Here is a 19,533-nt window from a genome sequence, read left to right as displayed (position 1 = left end):
CAATGTTGCCAACAAGAAATAAGTTTGTTCGTTCCTGTAGCATAAAAATCTGTGTTTTGGGATTTGATGAATCTTGGAAAGCATTTTCTGCCTTCCACTGGTTGTGGAAGCATTTTCCCTGTAAAAAGTTGTTGAGATGAAGGACTGGTTGTCGGTTGGTAAGAGGTCAGGTGAATACGGCCAGTAAGGCAAAACCTTGTAGCCCAATTGGTTCAACTTTTGAAGTATTGGTTGGGTGACATTTGGTTGGGTGTTGTTGTGGAGAAGAATTGGGCCCTTTCTGTTGACTAATGCTGGCTGCAGGCATTGCAGTTTTCAGTGCATCTCATCAACTTGCTGAGCATATGTGGGGAAATTAACAAGATGGTGCCAGTCAGGCACTCTTGCTCCATGCTCTCATGCTCTCTTGGCCCATGTTCTGTGAACAATGACTTTGCATGGTTGTGTAACAGCTGAGATTGCTTTAAGGCACTGTGCATGTGCTTGCTTAGTTGTGGGCTACTTTGGGCAGTACGCCTGTATGGGCACCATCTGGTAAGGCTTTGCTGTTGCACTGGGGCTACACTGGTGTGGCATCATGGTTATGTTATGGCTGTGTTATGGTTATGTTATGGTTATGTTGTGGCTGCTGCTACAGCTGCTGCATCAGACAGGAGAGAGGCTGTGTTTGGCTGCTGTGCCAGCCAGGAGAGAATAAACATGTCTGCAGTTCCTATGGCTCCTTGTGTCTTCTTCCAGCCTCTTAGCTTGAGCCTTACCTGCCCTGGGTTCAGCGAACAGTGCAGACAGTGTGAATAGCGAGACAGCTGGCATTATGAACAGAATTAGCAATATAGCCTACTTCTCAGATGTAATGGTTTTGCCAAGATTCAGAAAGCTGTAGTGGATCAGACAGGCAGCATGCCACCAAATAATGACCATGACCTTTTCTTGGCGCAAGCTTGTCTTTGGGAAGTGTTTTGGAGCTTCTTCTCTGTCCAACCACTGAGCTGGTCATTGCCGGTTGTTGAATATAATTCACTTTTCATCGCACATCACTATCCAATGGAGAAATGGTTCATTGTTGCTTTGTAGAATAAGAGAAGATGCAACTTCAGAACGATGATATTTTTTGATTTGTAGTCAGTACATGAGGCTCCCACTCATCAAGCCTTTTTACCTTTCTAATTTTCTTCAAATGCTGAACAACCATAGAATGGTCGATGTTGAATTCTTTGGCAAATTCTCACGTTGTTGTAAGAGAATCAGCTTCGACGATCCTCACAACTGGTCATTGTCAACTTCCAATGGCTGACCACTGCATTCCTCATCTTCAACGCTCTGGTCTGCTTTGCAAAACTCCTTGAACCACCACTGCACTGTTCATTCATTAGCAGTTCCTGAGCTAATATGTTGTTGATGTTGTGAGTTGTCTCTGTTGCTTTACGACCCATTTGAATTCGAACAAGAAAAGTGCTCAAATTTTCTTTTTTGTCTAACATTTTTCTAGCCTAAAATAAATATAAAATAATATAAAATAAACATCAAATAATAAATCATTAGCAAAAAATAAATTAGCAAAAGTGAGAAATGCACATAAAAATGACATATAACATAACCACATTTATTTAAGAATGTATTCCAATATCAAACAGCAAATTTCAATAATACAAAAATCAAAATTACTTTTACACCAACCTAAATATTTTAGATAGACATATATTCTCTTGGTCTTATGTGGAATTGCTTGGTAATAGAATAGGTGAATTTTTAGTCTTAGTAGATACTGCCAATGTTTCTGCTATTTTAAATTACAACATTCCAAATAATTATTAGTTTTACTATTTTTCTCATTTCCTGACATATTTATAATTAACAGTATGGAAGAGTTGGGGCTTCCCTGGTGGCTCAGACAGTGAGGAATCCACTTGCAGAGCAAGAGACCTGGGTTCAATCCCTGGATTGGGAAGATCCCCTGGAGAAGGGAATGGCTACCCACTGTAGTACTCTTGCCTCAAGAAATCCATGGTCAGAGGTGCCTGGAGGACTACAGTCCATGGGGTCACAGAGTCTGACACAACTGAGCAACTAACACATTCACTTTCATGGAAGATTTTAATGCTCTGTCAAACTTCTTTTTAAAATAATATGTCTATGCTGTTATGTCTTTTCCAGTTTTAATTATTTATTGTTGACTGCGCTGGCTCTTCATTGTTGTGTGCAGGCTTTCTCTAGTTGCAGTGAGCAGGGGCTACACTCTTGTTACGGTACACCGGGTTACTGCAGTGCGCTCTCTTGTTGTGGAGCACAGGCGTTAGGCTTGTGGGCTTCAATAATTTTGGTGGGGGCAATAGCTGTGGTGTACCGGCTTAGTTGCTCTGCAACATGTGGGATCTTCCTGGACCAGATATTGAACCTGTGTCTCCTGCCTTGGCAGGCAGATTCTTTACCAATGAGCCACCAGGGAAGTCCCCTCTCAAACATTTTTAAAGGTCATGGAATAATCATAATTTTCCCCTTAAGATTAAGATTATTAAGGTTATTAAGATTAAGATTATTATTAAGACTAAGATTATTAAAGTCACTTTGAACAGTTTCAACTTGTCCTACACTACTGTGCAAATTGAGGACTCCCTATATTTATCATAACACAATCACAAGAGTGATAGCCTGTCACCTTTTCCATGTTCTGTTGGCTAAAAGCACGTCACTTGTTCTCACTCAAGTGGGGCAGATCAGATTATACAGGGCTTAACACTAGAGGGGAGAGATCATGGCCTGTTTACAAATTTTGTCTCAGTTCAGTTCAGTTCAGTCACTCAGTCGCATCCGACTCTTTGCAACCCTATGGACTGCAGCATGCCAGGCCTCCTTGTCCATCACCAACTCCCGGAGTTTACTCAAACTCATGTCCATTGAGTCAGTGATGCCATCCAACCATCTCATCCTCTGTCATCCCCTTCTTCTCCCACCTTCAATCTTCCCCAGCATCAGGGTCTTTTCAAATGAGTCAGCTCTTCGCATCAGGTGGCCAAAGTATTGGAGTTTCAGCTTCAACATCAGTTCTTCCAATGAACACTCAGGACTGATCTCCTTTAGAATGGACTGGTTTGATCTCCTTGTAGTCCAAGAGACTCTCAAGAATATTCTCCAACATGACACTTCAAAAGCATCAATTTTTCATAGTCCAACTCTCACATCCGTACATGACTACTGGAAAAACTATAGCCTTAACTAGATGACCAAGTTGTTGGCCAAGTAATGTCTCTGCTTTTTAACATGCTATCTAGGCTGGTCATTAACTTTCCTGCCAAGGAGTAAGTGTCTTTTAATTTCATGGCTGCAGTCACCATCTGCAGTGATTTTGGAGCCCCCAAAAATAAAGTCTATCACTGTTTCCACATCTATTTGCCATGAAGTGATGGGACTGGATGCCATGATCTTTGTTTTCTGAATGTTGAGCCTTAAGCTAACTTTTTCACTCTCCTCCTTCACTTTCATCAAGAGGCTCTTTAGTTCTTCTTCACTTTCTGCCATAAGGGTGGTGTTGTCTGCATATCTGAGGTTATTGATATTTCTCCCAGCAATCTTGATTCCAGCTTGTGCTTCATCCAACCGAGAGTTTCTCATGATGTACTCTGCATATAAGTTAAATAAGCAGGGTGACAATATACAGCCTTGACGTACTCCTTTCCCAATTTGGAGCCAGTCTGTTGTTTCATGTCCAGTTCTAACTGTTGCTTCCTGACCTGCATACAGATTTCTCAAGAGGCAGGGTCTGGTATTCCCATCTCCTTCAGAATTTTCCACAGTTTATTGTGATCCACACAGTCAAAGGTTTTGGCATAGTCAATAAAGCAGAAATAGATGTTTTTCTGGAACTCTCTTGCTTTTTTGATGATCCAGTGGATGTTGGCAATTTGATCTCTGGTTCCTCTGCCTTTTCTAAAACCAGCTTGAACATCTGGAAGTTCACGGTTCACGACTGAGTTTTCTAATCATGAACATATGACCATGTTATATCCATTCATTTGGTAAGGTCTTCTGTAGTTTGTTGGTTGGTTTTGTTAATTCATTTGTTTAGGACAATGTCTGTAATTTTCAGAATAGAGGAACTGCATAATTTTAAAAGAGCTTTTCCTAGGTTTTAAATATTTTTGTTGCTATGGTAAGTGGTGTTGATTTTTAAATTTTATTTTCTAGTACTTTGTGACCAGCCAATAGAAATACTATAGATTATTTTTGTATTTTGAACTTGTATTCAGTAAGTCAACTTATTAGCTCGCAGATTCTTTTAGATACTACACAAATATAATCATGTTGTCTGCCAATTAGCACATTTTTACATCTTCTTTTCCAATCTTTATGTCTCTGGTTTCTTTTCATTGCCTTTTTGGAATGGCTAGGGCTTCCAGTACAAAGCTGAATAGAACAAGAGTAAAATTCTTTTTTTATTTCTGATGTTAAAGCATTCAATATTTTATCATTGTGTGTGATTTAACTATAAATCTTTATGGATGTGCTTCATCAGATTAAGAAACTTCTCCTTTTATATTAGTTGGCTGGATTTGATGTTAAATTTGAGTATGTGCTTTTTCTGAATCTATGGAGATGATTATACAGTTCCCCCCCGCCTTTTTTTCAGTAAATGCAGCAAACTATGGTGATTGATTTGTAGATATTAATTAAATGGATGTATACATTTGATCCTGCATGCCTAGGATAAAATCTGTTTATCATTAGATATTATCCTTATAATTTATTAGTTTATTTGATTTGCTAATGTTTTGCTAATAGAATGTTGGCATCTGTATTCATGAGCAACATAGGTCTGAAATATTCCATTCTTGTAATTTTCTTCCCTTGTCAATTTGTGACATCAGGATTATCCTGTCTTCTTAAATGAGGGAGAAATTTCATTTTCCTCTGTCTTTGAAAGAGTTTGTATTTGGTTTGTATTATATCTTCCTTTGATGTTTGGTAGAAATTAAGTCATCTGGGTTTAGAGTTTTCTTTGTGGAAAAGTTATTAATTATTAACTTAACTTCACTAACACCTATAACTATTCCTGTATTTTATTTATTCTTATGTCAGCTGGGAAAGATTGAGGGCAGGAGGAAAATGAGGTGACAGTGGAAGAGTGGTTGGATGGCATCATTGACTCAATGGACATGAGTTTGAGTAGACCCCAGGAGATAGTGAAGGTCAGGGAAGCCTAGCGTATTGTAGTCCATGGGGTAGCAAAGAGTTGGACAGAACTGAGTGACTGAACAACAGCGTCAGGTTTATGTTCAATATGTTATGGTTTCTTTGTCCATTAAAAACTGTTATATTTTCCATCGTGATTTTCTCTTTGATCCATTGATTATTTAGAATTTTCTATTTAATTTTTAAATAGTTGGAAATTTTCAGTTTGTTCATTATTGATTTTTTAATTTGATTCCATTGTGGTTAGAAAACATCTTTTTTATAATTTCGGTCTTCAGATGTATGCTGTTTTGTTTTATGGTCCAGCACATACATACTCTGTCTTTCATTCCAATCTTAAAGAAGGGCAATGCCAAAGAATGTTAAACTGCCATATGATTGTGCTCATTTCATATGTAAGGTTATGCCCCAAATCCTTCAAGCTAGGCTTCAGCAGTATGTGAACCGAGAACTTCAAGATGTACAAGTTGGGTTTAGAAAAGGTGGAGGAACCAGAAATCAAATTGCCCACATTCGTTGGATAATAGAGAAAGCAAGGGAATTCCAGAAAAACATCTTCTTCTGCTTAATTGACAACAAACTGTGGAAAATTCTTAAAGAGATGAGAATACTAGACCACCTTACCTGTCCCCTGAGAAACCTGTGTGCAGGTCAAGAAGCAACAGTTAGAACTGGACATGGAACAACTGACTGGCTCAAAATTGGGAAAGGAGTAAGACAAGGCTGTATATTGGCAGCCTGCTTATTTAAGTTACATGCAGAGTACATCATCTGAAATGCCAGGCTGGATGAATGATAAGCTGATTGCAGGGAGAGATATCAGCAACCTTAGATATTCAGATGATACCACTCTAACAGCAGAAAGACAAGAGGAACTAAAGAGCCTCTTGATAAGGGTGAAGGAGGAGAGTAAAAAAGCTGGCTTAAAACTCAACATTCAAAAAACTAAGATCATGATGTCACTTCATGGAAATTAGAAGGGGGAAAGTGGAAGCTTTAACAGACTTTATTTTCTTGGATCTCCAAAACCACTGTGAACACTGCAGCTAACTGCAGCCATGAAATTAAAAGACATTTGCTCCTTGGAAGGAAAGCTATGAGAAGCCTAGACAGCATATTAAAAAGCAGAGACATCACTTTGCCAACAAAGGTCCATCTAATCAAAGCTATGGTTTTCCAGTAGTCATGTACAGATGTGAAAGCTAAACCATAAAGAAGGCTGAGCTCTGAAGAATTGATGCTTTTGAGCTGTGGTGTTGGAGAAGACTCTTGAGAGTTCCTTTCCTGCAAGATCAAACCAGTCAATCCTAAAGAAAATCAGCCCTGAATACTCACTGGAAGGACTGATGTTGAAGCTGAAGCTCCCATACTTTGGCCACCTGATCTGAAGAGCTTACTCATTGGAAAAGACCCTGATGCTGGGAAAGGTTGAGAGTAGGAGGAGAAGGGGGTGATAGAGGATGAGATGGTCAGATAGGATCACTGACTCAATGGACATGAGTTTGAGCAAACTCTGAGTGACAGTGAAGGACAGGGGAGCCTGGCATGCTGCAGTCCATGCGGTCACAAAGAGTTGGACACGAATTAGTGACTGAACAACAACAAATACACTCTTAGTTTCATGTGTGCTTGCAAATAAATTTCACTCTGCAGTTGTTAGGCATCATATTCTGTATATGACATTTAGATCAAAAGAATTATTACTATAGATTAGAACTCCGTATCCTTACTAATTTTTTGTCTTGCTCTTCTTAAGGTATTGAAAGGAAAGTTAAAATCTCCAACTGTGACTGTTGGTTTGTCTCTTCCTTCTTTTAGTTCTGTCAAATATTGTTTCATGGATTTTAAAGCTGTGATATTGGCACATACACATTTATAATTGTCTCTTGATGTTTGTGCTGTATGCTCAGACTCTCAAGTTGGGTCTAACTCTTTGCGACCCCTTGGACTGTATGTAGCCCACCAGGCCTCTCTGTCCATGGGATTTTTCAGGCAATAATACTGGAGTAGGGTACCATTTACTCCTCCAGGGGATCTTCCTGACCCAGGGGTCAAAACTTTGTCCCTTATGTCTCCTGCTTTGGCAGGCATACTCTTTACCACTAGCTCCACCTGGGAAGCCCTGTCTCTTGATGAATTCACCATTATTATAAAATGTCCCTGTTTATCTCTGAGAGTTCTCCTTGTCTTGAATGTGAATATAACCACTCCAGCTTTCTGTGCTTACTGTTTCTGTTTGAGTGATATATCTCTTTCTATCCTTTTAGTTTCAACTTATCTGTGTTCTTATATTTAAAGTGTGTCTCATACATATAAAGTTGGGTCATTTAAACAAACTAATCAGAAATCTCTGTCTTTAATCATAGAATTTGATCCTTTTGTATCTAGGTGATAACTGAAATGTTTGGATTTAAGTCTACTGTATCACCCTTTGCTTTCATTGTGTTCCATCTGGTATTCATTCCCTTTTCTGCCTTTTCTACCATTAAAAAAATTAAGCAAAGGGAGAACCGACAATGCTTCATACATAATTGGAGGTTTTAACACCCTTCCCTCACCAACTGGTAGAACCAGACATAAAATCAACAGAGATAGAGGATCTGAACCACACTATTAAACTTCGACTTAATTGATATTTGCAGGGTGTTGCATCACAAAATGGCTGACTACTTACTTCGAGTATATGTAATACACCAGGTGCTAAGCAATAAAATTAAAAGGATTGAAATTATACAGACTATATTCTCTGCCACAGTGGAATTATATCAGAGCTCAGTAACTATAACTAGAAAAACCTGAAACTTTTGGAAATGAAAAAACACTTCTATATAATCCATGAGCCCCCCCCCCCCAAAAATCACATGGGAAATTGAAAAATATTTTAATCTTTTATAAAATAACATTAAAATTACAATATTTTGTGCTAAGTTGCTCAGTCCTGTCTGATTCTTTGAGACCGCATGGACTGTAGCCTGCCAGGCTCCTCTGTCCATGGAATTTTCCAGGCAAGACTACTGGAGTGGGTTGCTGTGTCCCCCCTCAGGGATCTTTCCCATCCAGGGACTGAATCCACGTCTCTTATGTCTCCTGCATTGGAAGTGGGTTCTTTACCACTAGTGCCACCTGGGAAGCCCTAATATTTTGTGAGATGCAGCTAAATAAGAGGAAAATTCACATCTTTAAATGCTTATATTAGAAAGAAGTGAAGTGAAGTGAAGTCGCTCAGTCATGTCCGACTCTTTGCGACCCCGTGAACTATAGCGACCCCGTGAACTATAGCCTACCACACTCCTCTGTCCATGGGATTTTCCAGGCAAGAGTACTAAGAAAAACCTAAAGCCAATGACCTGTGACCTTACCTCAAGAAATTATATGACAAAGTACAAGTTGGAACATAAAGTGAGGAAGGAAATTATAAAGACAAGTGCGGTAATTAATAGACCATAGGCCAACAATAGTGAAAAATCAATGAAGCCAAAAACTGGTTCTTTTAAAAGGTCAGCAAAATTGATAAGCTTTTGGCTAAACTGACAAAGGAAAAAAAAAGAAGAAGAAGACATAATATATTAATATTAGGAATGAAAGTGGGGACATCACAACAGTCTCTACAAATACTAAAAGAATAGTAAGGGAATCAAGTATTATAATTAACCTTATGCCAAAAAATTGGGCAATCTAGATGAAAAGGACTCTCAAAGACAAAAACTACTTAAACTGGCACAAAAAGAAACAGGAAGTTTGGACAGCCCTTTATTAATGTCAAAAATTGAATGTGTAATTTAAAACTTGCCCAAAAAGGCCACAACCCGTAAGAGGTGCCCCGGGCGCTAGGCGAAAGCGCACAGTGCGGCGCGGGGGCTGGGCTAGGACCTCCTAGCAGTTCAGCGGCTGGGCGAGCAGATGCTGAGCAAGGGGCAGCCTCCATCGCTGGCGGGGCTCCGGGTGGGGGCGGGGGCAGCACCGGGGGCTGGGGGTCCCTGCAAAAGCGACGCGTGCACGTCGCCGTAAAGTATGACCGGCTGGAGCTGCAGCTAAGCCTGGAAGTGGAGAAGTGGATCGACGGGTGCTTGGAGGAGTTGTACAGTGCAGGGAGGCAGACAATGAGGGCAACGTTCTGAATTGTTGAAACTAGTGAGCGAAGAGGAGAGAAGCCGGAACATCGAGGGATCTTCTAAAGTCGTGCATGAACCCCACAGAGGGCTTCATCCAGGAGCTGCTGGTGAAGCCCCGAGGCCTCCACAAGCAGCCAGCTTTCCATCAGCCCAGCCCCTTCGGTGGCGGCAACCTGACCCCCTCCAGGATAGAGCCCGGAAGGCGCCGCCCTGATCCTCTCCGGCCTCGGAGACCTCCTGCAGCATCTCGCCTTAATAAGTTGTATTCAATGGATCTGTAACAATAACACAGCATTCCTGTTTTAAAAACACACACAAAAACTCGCCGAAAAGAAAACCCCAGGCCCAAGAGGTTTCACTGATGAATTCTATAAAACATTTTACAAGTAAAAACCCATCCCCTACAAACTCCTTTAGAAAACAAGGAAGTAGGAAACACTTCCCAATTCGTTTTATCCCCTTATTTATTTATTATATTTGTAAAAAGGGTGTTGACCATTTGAGTTTATACAGTTTTAACAATTTTTGTCTAAAGGCAACGGTAAACAACAAATATAATTGTCAAGACAATCACCAAAGTTACAGTTCCAGATCCGATGCTGTGAGTAATGTTCTAAAACCATCTGTGTGGGTCTAGCCCAGATAATTGATCAGCTAGTTGTTTAGCTAAAGTTTTCAAATTAGTGGAAGAGGGCAGATTTTTAGAAAAGGTTTCAAAGATTTCTTTTTGTAATAATTGTACAGAGACGCATTATCATGTATGTTTTGTAAATGAAATTTGATTTGTTCCCAGTTGTAGGCACTATGATTGAGTTGAACAGGAGTAACACAAAATTGAGTAGAATTCCAATCATATTTTAGTACCACCTGTTTTTGTACATCTATTACTTGAGCTCCAACCCATTTGATGGCTGTTTTTAGTTCCTGTATTTCATCTTGAATATCCTCATCTATCTGAGCCTGAGTGGCCTACTTAGTATGAGCATCTTTAGTCCAATTTTGGATAAAATTATGTGTTTGAATTGAGGTTTGTAAAGCAATGCCAGCGACAGCAGCAGTGGTGCAAATAGCTATTAATCCCAAAATGTCAAGAATCAGCCATCCAATGAATCATTTAGATTGCTGGAGCAGTTTAGTAAGCAACCGGGAAGCAAGTCCAGCCATGGGACCTTCTTCCCAGGGCCGCTGGAGATTTATTGGTAACCACAGACTATGTCGAGATGGAAGAATCAAAAGGGATTCATTTCCTAAGGGAACAGAAGACTTAAGACAAGTATATAATTTGTAATTTATACAAGTTATAGAACGTAAAGTCTTATTGAATTGTAAACTATCGCTAGAACAAAAAGAAGGGGAACACAAGCTTGTATGAAATATGATTGGTTATAATGAAAGAAATAGTTACTATGACTACAACTGGTCCCTGTGAAATGTCCAGTGCAAGTCTCAAGTTCTTCAGTGCTCGCAGCAAGTTTCCAGATGTCCCATTGTTTGGGCCCAATCTGTTTATCGAGGACGATTTGGGGGCGAGAAGGTGCCATTTTGCTGTCACGCCAGCCAAGAAGTCCTTTTCATGGTAATGCCCCATTGTATTGTTAGTAACTTTCCATGCTACTTGAGTAGCATAGTCACAAACAGTGCTGTTAATATCATCTGAGCAGTTAGATAACCATATACCATGGGGTCCCCAATCAACAACGGTGTAATTGGCCATAAACATTAATTTCCCTGATTTAGCTTGACATTTTTCTCAATAAACAAGAGTATATTTAAAGTATATTATAAAGATAAGTAAACCCCTTACATTCTAACTTTTGTCCTTTTCTTTGAGTTTTGGTAGTATTGACATGGTTTTCACAAAAGGACAGGGCAGTAAACAGTCCAAGCAATGTGGGGAAGTTCTTTTTTGGAGGCAGGACAAAAACCTATGTTTGTTGATTAACATTAATACATAATTTTGTTGGGCCCATGCATAAAGGAAGGATTTCATAGCCTAGAGAAATGTTAATTAGTCTTTTTTCCTCAGAATGAGAGGGCCCTTCCAAGTTCCAAGGAGGGGGCATATGTGTTGAGTCATTAGTGGATACGATTGGTCCTATATCTGTCCATTATATAACCTACAATAAAAGGGTGGGGGGTTAGGTATATAAGCCCAATAAGTGTGATCAATCAAGTCAGCCTGAGCAGGGGAAGTTCAAAAGCAAGCATAGCGACAAAAATATTTTCAGGATTCTGAGGCATTTCCTGTTGAGAAATCAGATTTTCAGCTTGATTAGTAAGGGTTTTTATTTGTCCCCGAGTAGGGAGATCATATAATCAATCTGATTTCGGTGTTGACCATCTGGTGATGTCCATGTGTAGAGTCTTCTCTTGTGTTGTTGGAAGAGGGTGTTTGCTATGACCAGTGCGTTCTCTTGGCAAAACTCTATTAGCCTTTGCCCTGCTTCATTCCGTACTCCAAGGCCAAATTTGCCTGTTACTCCAGGTGTTTCTTGACTTCCTACTTTTGCATTCCAGTCCCCTATAATGAAAAGGACATGTTTTTTGGGTGTTAGTTCTAAAAGGTCTTGTAGGTCTTCATAGAACCATTCAACTTCAGCTTCTTCAGCGTTAACTGGTTGGGGCATAGGCTTGGATTACCGTGATATTGAAAGGTTTGCCTTGGAAACGAATAGAGATCATTCTGTCGTTTTTGAGATTGCATCCAAGTACTGCATTTCAGCCTCTTTTGTTGACTATGATGGCTACTCCATTTCTTCTAAGGGATTCCTGCCCACAGTAGTAGATATAATGGTCATCTGAGTTAAATTCATCCATTCCAGTCCATTTTAGTTCGCTGATTCCTAGAATGTCGACATTCACTCTTGCCATCTCCTGTTTTGACCACTTCCAATTTGCCTTGATTCATGGACCTAACATTCCAGGTTCCTATGCAATATTGCTCTTTACAGCATCGGACCTTGCTTCTATCACCAGTCCCATCTACAACTGGGTATTGTTTTTGCTTTGGCTCCATCCCTTCATTCTTTCTGGAGTTATTTCTCCACTGATCTCCAGTAGCATATTGGGCACCTACCAACCTGGGGAGTTCCTCTTTCAGTGTCCTATCATTTTGCCTTTTCATACTGTTCATGGGGTTCTCAAGGCGAGAATGCTGAAGTGGTTTGCCATTCCCTTCTCCAGTGGACCACATTCAGTCAGACCTCTCCACCATGACCCGACCATCTTGGGTGGCCCCACACGGCATGGCTTAGTTTCATTGAGTTAGACAAGACTGTGGTCCTGTGATCAGATTGGCTAGTTTTCTGTGATTATGGTTTTAGTGTGTCTGCCCTCTGATGCCCTGTCGCAACACCTACCCTCTTACTTGGGTTTCTCTTACCTAGGACTTGGGGTATCTCTTCACAGCTGCTCCAGCAAAGCACAGCTGCTGCTCCTTACCTTGGACGAGGGGTATCTTCTCACGGCCGCCCCTCCCGACCTTGAACCTGGAGTAGCTCCTCTCAGCCCTCCTGCACCCGCGCAGCAGCCGCTCCTTCAGTGCCAGGTGATCTAGAGGTGTCCTCTGTGTGGGAGTTGCAAAAATCCAGACTCAGATTGGAGTATAAGCTTCTGTCTGGGAGATATCAGTGAGTTCTCAGGCTCAAATCAGACTGATTATTCTTTGCAGCCAAAGATGGAGAAGCTCTATACAGTCAGCAAAAACAAGACCGGGAGCTGACTGTGGCTCAGATCATGAACTCCTTATTGCCAAATTCAGACTTAAACTGAAGAAGGTAGGGATAACCACTAGACCATTCAGGTATGACCTAAATCAAATCCCTTATGACTATACAGTGGAAGTGAGAAATAGATTTAAGGGACTAGATCTGATAGACAGAGTGCCTGATGAACTATGGATGGAGGTTTGTGACATTGTACAGGAGACAGGGATCAAGACCATCCCCATGGAAAAGAAATGCAAAAAGGCAAAATGGCTGTCTTAGGAGGCCTTACAAATAGCTGTGAAATGAAGAGAAGTGAAAAGCAAAGGAGAAAAGGAAAGATATTCCCATTTGAATGCAGAGTTTCAAAGAATAGTCAGGAGAGATAAGAAAGCCTTCCTCGGCAATCAATGCAAAGAAATAGAAGAAAACAACAGAATGGGAAAGACTAGAGATCTCTTCAAGAAAATTAGAGATACCAAGGGAACATTTCATGCAAAAATGGGCTCAATAAAGGACAGAAATGGTATGGACCTAACAGAAGCAGACGATATTAAGAAGAGGTGGCAAGAATACACAGAAGAACTGTACAAAAAAGATCTTCATGACCCAGATAATCACAATGGTGTGATCACTCACCTAGAGCCAGACATCCTGGAATGTGAAGTCAAGTGAGCCTTAGAAAGCATCACTACGAACAAAGCTAGTGGAAGTGATGGAATTCCAGTTGAGCTATTTCAAATCCTGAAAGATGATGCTGTGAAAGTGTTGCACTCATATGCCAGCAAATTTGGAAAACTCAGCGGTGGCCACAGGACTGGAAAAGGTCCGTTTTCATTCCAATCCCTAAGAAAGGCAATCCCGGCAGACGCGGGGGCGCTCCGGGACTGATGGCGGCCGTGGACCTGGTTGCCGAGTTTCCCCAGCCCACCAGTGCTGCGCGCTGGGCAGAGGTTATGGCTCGCTTCGCCGCCAGGTTGGGCGCACAGGGCCGACGGGTGGTGTTGGTCACTTCCGGCGGCACCAAGGTCCCTCTGGAAGCCCGGCCTGTGCGCTTCCTGGACAACTTCAGCAGTGGGCGGCGCGGTGCTGGCTCGGCCGAAGCCTTCTTGGCCGCGGGCTACGGGGTCTTGTTCCTGTACCGCGCGCTCTGCTTTCCCCTTTGCCCACCGCTTCCTGCCCCAGACCTGGCTGTCTGTTCTGCGGCCCTCCGGCCAAGCGCCTTCGGGCTTACTGAGCCTGGAGGCCGAGGAAAAAGAACTCCCAGGCTTCGCCGCAGCTCTGCAGAGCTACCAGGAAGCTGAGGCTGCCGGCACCTTTCTGGCCATAGAGTTCACCACTTTGGCAGACTATTTGCATTTGCTGCAGGCTGCAGCCCAGGCTCTCAACCCACTAGGTTCTTCTGCGATGTTTTACCTGGCTGCGGCCGTGTCAGATTTCTATGTTCCTGCCTCTGAAATGCCTGAACACAAGATCCAGTCATCTGGGGGCCCACTGCAGATAACAATGAAGATGGTGCCAAAAATGCTTTCTCCTTTGGTTAAAGACTGGGCTCCCAAAGCATTTATAATTTCCTTTAAGTTGGAGACTGACCCCTCCATCATAATTGATCGTGCACGGAATGCTTTAGAAGTTTATCGACATCAAGTGGTGGTGGCTAATATTCTTGATTCACGGCGATCTTCTGTGGTTATTATAACCAAAGACTCAGAGACCAAGTTACTGTTATCAGAGGAAGAAGTAGAAAAAGGCATAGAGATAGAAGAGAAGATAGTGGATGATCTTCAGTCTCGACATACTGCTTTTATACATGACAAAAACTGAGGTAAAAAGCCTTTATTTATAGGATCAAAAGTTGTTCAGTGGACCAGGGCTCTTATAGGCGGTGAGAAGTAGAATAAATCCTTTGCTTTCATAAAGACAGAAAATGAAGGGGAAAAGCAGTGAGTGGTGGGCAGACTAATGTGGCTCGGCATCTGTCTTTTAAAGGTCTTTCAGTACTCAAAAAATGAAAGCAAAGGCAAATCTGTTATGACCGAACCACCTGACACACTCACCTGAATGTTATCTTGATTTTGAGAATGACTCTAGCTGTTTCTCAGCTTAAAAAAAAAAAAGCTTATTGGGTATCATATTCCTCAAAATATACCTGTGGGGCCTGAATATCAGCCTTCTTCACACTATAAAAAGGATGATGGATGCCTGAATGGCCATGCTTATTTTGTTGATACCTACTATGTGGTAGGCCCTGAGGATTTTGAAGATTCAAAGGTGAATTGTTGTTCAGTCGCTAAGTCGTGTCCAGCTCTGTGACCCCACGGACTACAGCACGCCAGGCTCCCCTGTTCTTCACTATCTTCCAGAGTTAGCTCAACAAGATGAATAAACATGTCTAGTTTGGGAAATGGGTATGTAAAAATTAAGTACAATAAAGTATGTGCCCCAAAATCAAAAAAAAAAAAAAAAAAAGGCAATCCCAAAGAATGCTCAAATTACTGCACAATTGCACTCATCTCACACACTAGTAAGGTAATGCTCAAAATTCTCCAAGCCAGGCTTCAGCTATACATGAACCGAGAACTTCCAGATGTTCAAGTTGATTTTAGAAAATGCAGAGGAACCAGAGATCAAATTGCCAATATCCGCTGAATCATTGAAAAAGCAAGAGAGTTCCAGAAAAACATCTATTTCTGCCTTATTGACTATGCCAAAGCCTTTGACTGTATGGATCACAATAAACTGTGGAAAATTCTGAAGGAGATGGGAATACCAGACCACCTGACCTGCCTCTTGAGAAACCTGTATGCAGGTCAGGAAGCAACAGTTAGAACTGGGCATGAAACAACAGACTGGTTCCAAATAGGAAAAGGAGTATGTCAAGGATATATATTGTCACCCTGCTTATTTAACTTATATGCAGACTACATCATGAGAAACTCTGGGCTGGAAGAAGCACAAGCTGGAATCAAATTACTGGGAGAAATATCAATAACCTCAGATATGCAGACAACACCACCCTTATGGCAGAAAGTGAAGAGGAACTAAAGAGCCTCTTGATGAAAGTGAAAGAGGAGAGTGAAAAAGTTGGCTTAAAGCTTAACATTCAGAAAACTAAGATCATGACATCTGGTCCCATCACCTCATGGGAAATAGATGGGGAGACAGTGGAAACAGTGTCAGACTTTATTTTTTTGGGCTCCAAAATCACTGCAGATGGTGACTGCAGCCATGAAATTAAAAGACACTTACTCCTTGGAAGGAAAGTTATGACCAACCTAGATAGCATGTTAAAAAGCAGAGACATTACTTTGCCAACAAAGGTCTGTCTAGTCAAGGCTATGGTTTTTCCAGTGGTCATGTATGGATGTGAGAGTTGGACTGTGAAGAAAGCTAAGCACCGAAGAATTGATGCTTTTGAAGTGTGGTGTTGGAGAATACTCTTGAGAGTCCCTTGGACTGCAAGGAGATCCAACCAGTCCATCCTGAAGGAGATAGGTCCTGGGTGTTCATTGGAGGGACTGATGCTGAAGCTGAAACTCCAATACTTTGGCCACCTCATGCGAAAAGTTGACTCATTGGAAAAGTCCCTGATGCTGGGAGGGATTGGGGGCAGGAGGAGAAGGGGACGACAGAGGATGAGATGGTTGGATAGCATCACCAACTCGATGGACATGAGTTTGAGTGAACTCCAGGAGTTTGTGATGGACAGGGAGGCCTGGCGTGCTGCGATTCATGGGGTCGCAAAGAGTCAGACACGACTGAGCGACTGAACTAACTAGGGAGATCATAAGGTCGATGATGTCGAGTGTGGCATTTTTTGGAAATTTTTAAAGCCGTCATGGCTTGTATTGAAATTTTTTCCCCTTGGGGTTTTTGTTATTTCGTCTGTAGTTTGAATGCTGGGGACGCCCTTAGGTTGAATCTTCTGAAGAGGAAGCCATGTGAGTTCATTGGATCCATCTGGAGAAATACAGGTATACCGCTTTCCCTGTAAGATTAGTTTCCTAGATTTCCATTGATTAGTTAATCTGTCTTGATACCAAATGGGCAGAGGAAGGGAGGTGTCCTTCAATGCCTCGAAATGTTTTTCTGCTTTTGTCAAAATACCTCCTTGTGTTAAGTTAAAAAATTTTAAAACAAATAAAGCTATATTAACAATACTTATAGGCTTAAAGAATATATTGCATTGGAATCTAGTAAAGTCTTCTCTGGATAAGGAGGATAAAGGTGTTCCTGTGTGTTTTTCATTTTTTCATTTTTTTATTTGTAGTTTTAGTGTGTGATGTGTTTATTTAACTATGTCTTGTGTTTGTGGATTATAAGGAATGTCTGTAATCTGTTTAATAGAGAATGAATGTAAAAATTGTTAGAACTGTCTAGAAATATAGGCAGGGCCATTGTCTGTTTTTATAGAATTAGGTGTTTTTATTATTGTAAAGTAAGCTAACAGGTGGGTTATAACATGTCGTGTAGTTTCACCTCAGAGAGGTGTGGCCCATATAAAAGAAGAATTTGTGTCGATTGAGACATGTAAGAAGGAAGAGGAAGAAGGTTTAGCGCAATGAGTTACATCTATTTGTCATAAATTTTTTTTATTTGTTATACTTTTTTTTATACTTTTCTATTTATCATTTTATTTGTTATTTTTATAACTTTTTATTAAAAACATATATCTTATTTTTTTAGTAACCATGAAGTATCTTGTATATTAGCATTTTATAAATTGGCATATTTATTATATTATATATTATAATATATATTTTAATATATATATTTATATATATCATATATTATGTAATATATTTATTGATAGTCTAAAACCCCTTTAGTTTTTCTTTACGAAAAACTTTGTAAGAGGAAGTTAGTGTTTAGTAATTAATGCTTTAAAATCTTATTTTATTTGGAAATGATCTAGCTATTTAATAAATTTTGTCATTTAATTTAGTATAATTTTAGAAATTTAAGTTATCTCAATCCTAAGAGATTATTTTAGATAGACATTTTCAAAATATAATTCTTTTTAATAGAGTTTATTTAAAAGTTTTTTATCTCATTTATATATTTATATATATATAAAGAGTTATCTTTTTGTTGACAAATTTAGTTTATCTTAAACCTAGGCACAATAAAAGTATTACATAGGGGGGAGACCACTTTCTCTCCTACAAATTCATCAAAAGAATAACTGAACGCAGAGCAAACTCCGCAAAACAACTTCCGATCGCTAGCTGAGGTCATCAGGCGCCCAGAAAAGCAGCCCATTGTCTTCGAAAGGAGGTAGGACAAAATATAAAAGATAAAAAGTGAGACAAAAGAGCTAAGGACGGAGATCCGTCCCGGGAGCTCTTAGGCGGCATTGCTTGGGGTAGGGTCCGGGCCTGAGTGCCCTGAGGACAATGGGAGGGAACTTCTGTGAGTTGCCAACTTGAACTGTGGGAGACCAAAAGAGAGAGAGTAAATTAACCGGCCCGAACACACTGCCGGCCCTTCGCAGAACAAACAGACTGAGAGGGTCCAGAGAGGAGCTCGCAGGCTGCGGACCGGCCCAGCCCCGCCGGAGGCAGGAGGCAGGGGGGAGGGGAAGGTCGCGGCGAGACACAGGGCGCAGGCACCCGACCGGCGCGGGCGGGGACTGGGGCTGGGGACGCAGAGGGCGGAAGGCGCGCGCACCCACTGGCGCCAGCGGAAACTGAGACTGGGTCCGCGGAAGGGAGGGGGCGCGCCACACCTGGGGATAGTGTGCCCATCAAGCCCCTCGCTGCCTGGACCGCTCTGACGGGGAAGGCACAGAGAGCAGGCTCAGCTTTTCCTTCCGCGCTTTTGTGGAACACCCAGGGCTGGAACCTCGCGCAGCGCAGGGCGCGCTCCATATAGAACAGCCGGGAGCCTGAGCAGCACAGACGGAGAAAGCAGCGTCAGCCCCTCCCGGCAGCCCCAGCCCATCCCCGCGGCGCAAGCCCGTCCCCACAGCGCAAGCCCTTCCCTGCCCCGCAGAGCTACGGAACTAGCTACCTGAGTAAGAGTCCACCTGCGCCCGCCTGTGTCAGGGCGGAAATGAGGCTCTGAAGAGACCGGCAAACAGAAGCCAAATAAACAAAGGGAACCGCTTCAGAAGGGACTGGTGCAACAGATTAAAATCCCTCTAGGAAACACTGACTACACCAGAGGGGCCTGTATATATCGAGAAGCGTAAGCTGGAACGAGGAGCTATCTGAAACTGAGCCGAACCCACACTGACCGCAACAGCTCCAGAGAAACTCCTAGATATAATTTTACTTTTTTCTCTTTTTTTTATTTTTTTATTTTTTTTATTTTTTATCTTTTTTTTCTTTTTTCTTTCTTCTCTTTTATTTTCCTTTAAAATCCCCTATTACTCCCCCATTACTCCTTAACTTTCATTTCCACAGACTTTTACGATTTTTTAATTAGGGGGAGAAAAAAAAAAATTTTTTTTTTCTTTTTTTCTTTTTCTTTCTCTTTTTTCTTTCCTTTTTCTCTTCTATTTTCTATTTTTCTTTTTCTCTTATTTC

The 19,533-nt window shown here is 41.3% G+C and overlaps 1 protein-coding gene and 1 pseudogene across 1 annotated transcript; both read left to right on the top strand.

The window, feature by feature from the left end:
* The first annotated feature begins 8,529 nt into the window (after positions 1 to 8,529).
* On the top strand, positions 8,530 to 9,513 carry LOC122675247 (annotated as a pseudogene).
* Positions 9,514 to 13,893: 4,380 nt separating this feature from the next.
* Positions 13,894 to 15,179, top strand: LOC122675521 (phosphopantothenate--cysteine ligase-like). The gene is given in 2 exon segments (XM_043874403.1): positions 13,894 to 14,147; positions 14,149 to 15,179. Coding segments are annotated over 2 exon segments (933 nt in total). The 3' UTR covers positions 14,828 to 15,179.
* Positions 15,180 to 19,533: the final 4,354 nt, after the last annotated feature.

The sequence above is a fragment of the Cervus elaphus genome, chromosome 19 (assembly GCF_910594005.1).
Source record: "Cervus elaphus chromosome 19, mCerEla1.1, whole genome shotgun sequence".
NCBI classification, from domain to species: Eukaryota; Metazoa; Chordata; class Mammalia; order Artiodactyla; family Cervidae; genus Cervus; species Cervus elaphus.
The sequence above is the reverse complement of the archived record's forward strand: the minus strand, read 5'-3'. Positions and strand labels throughout refer to the sequence as shown.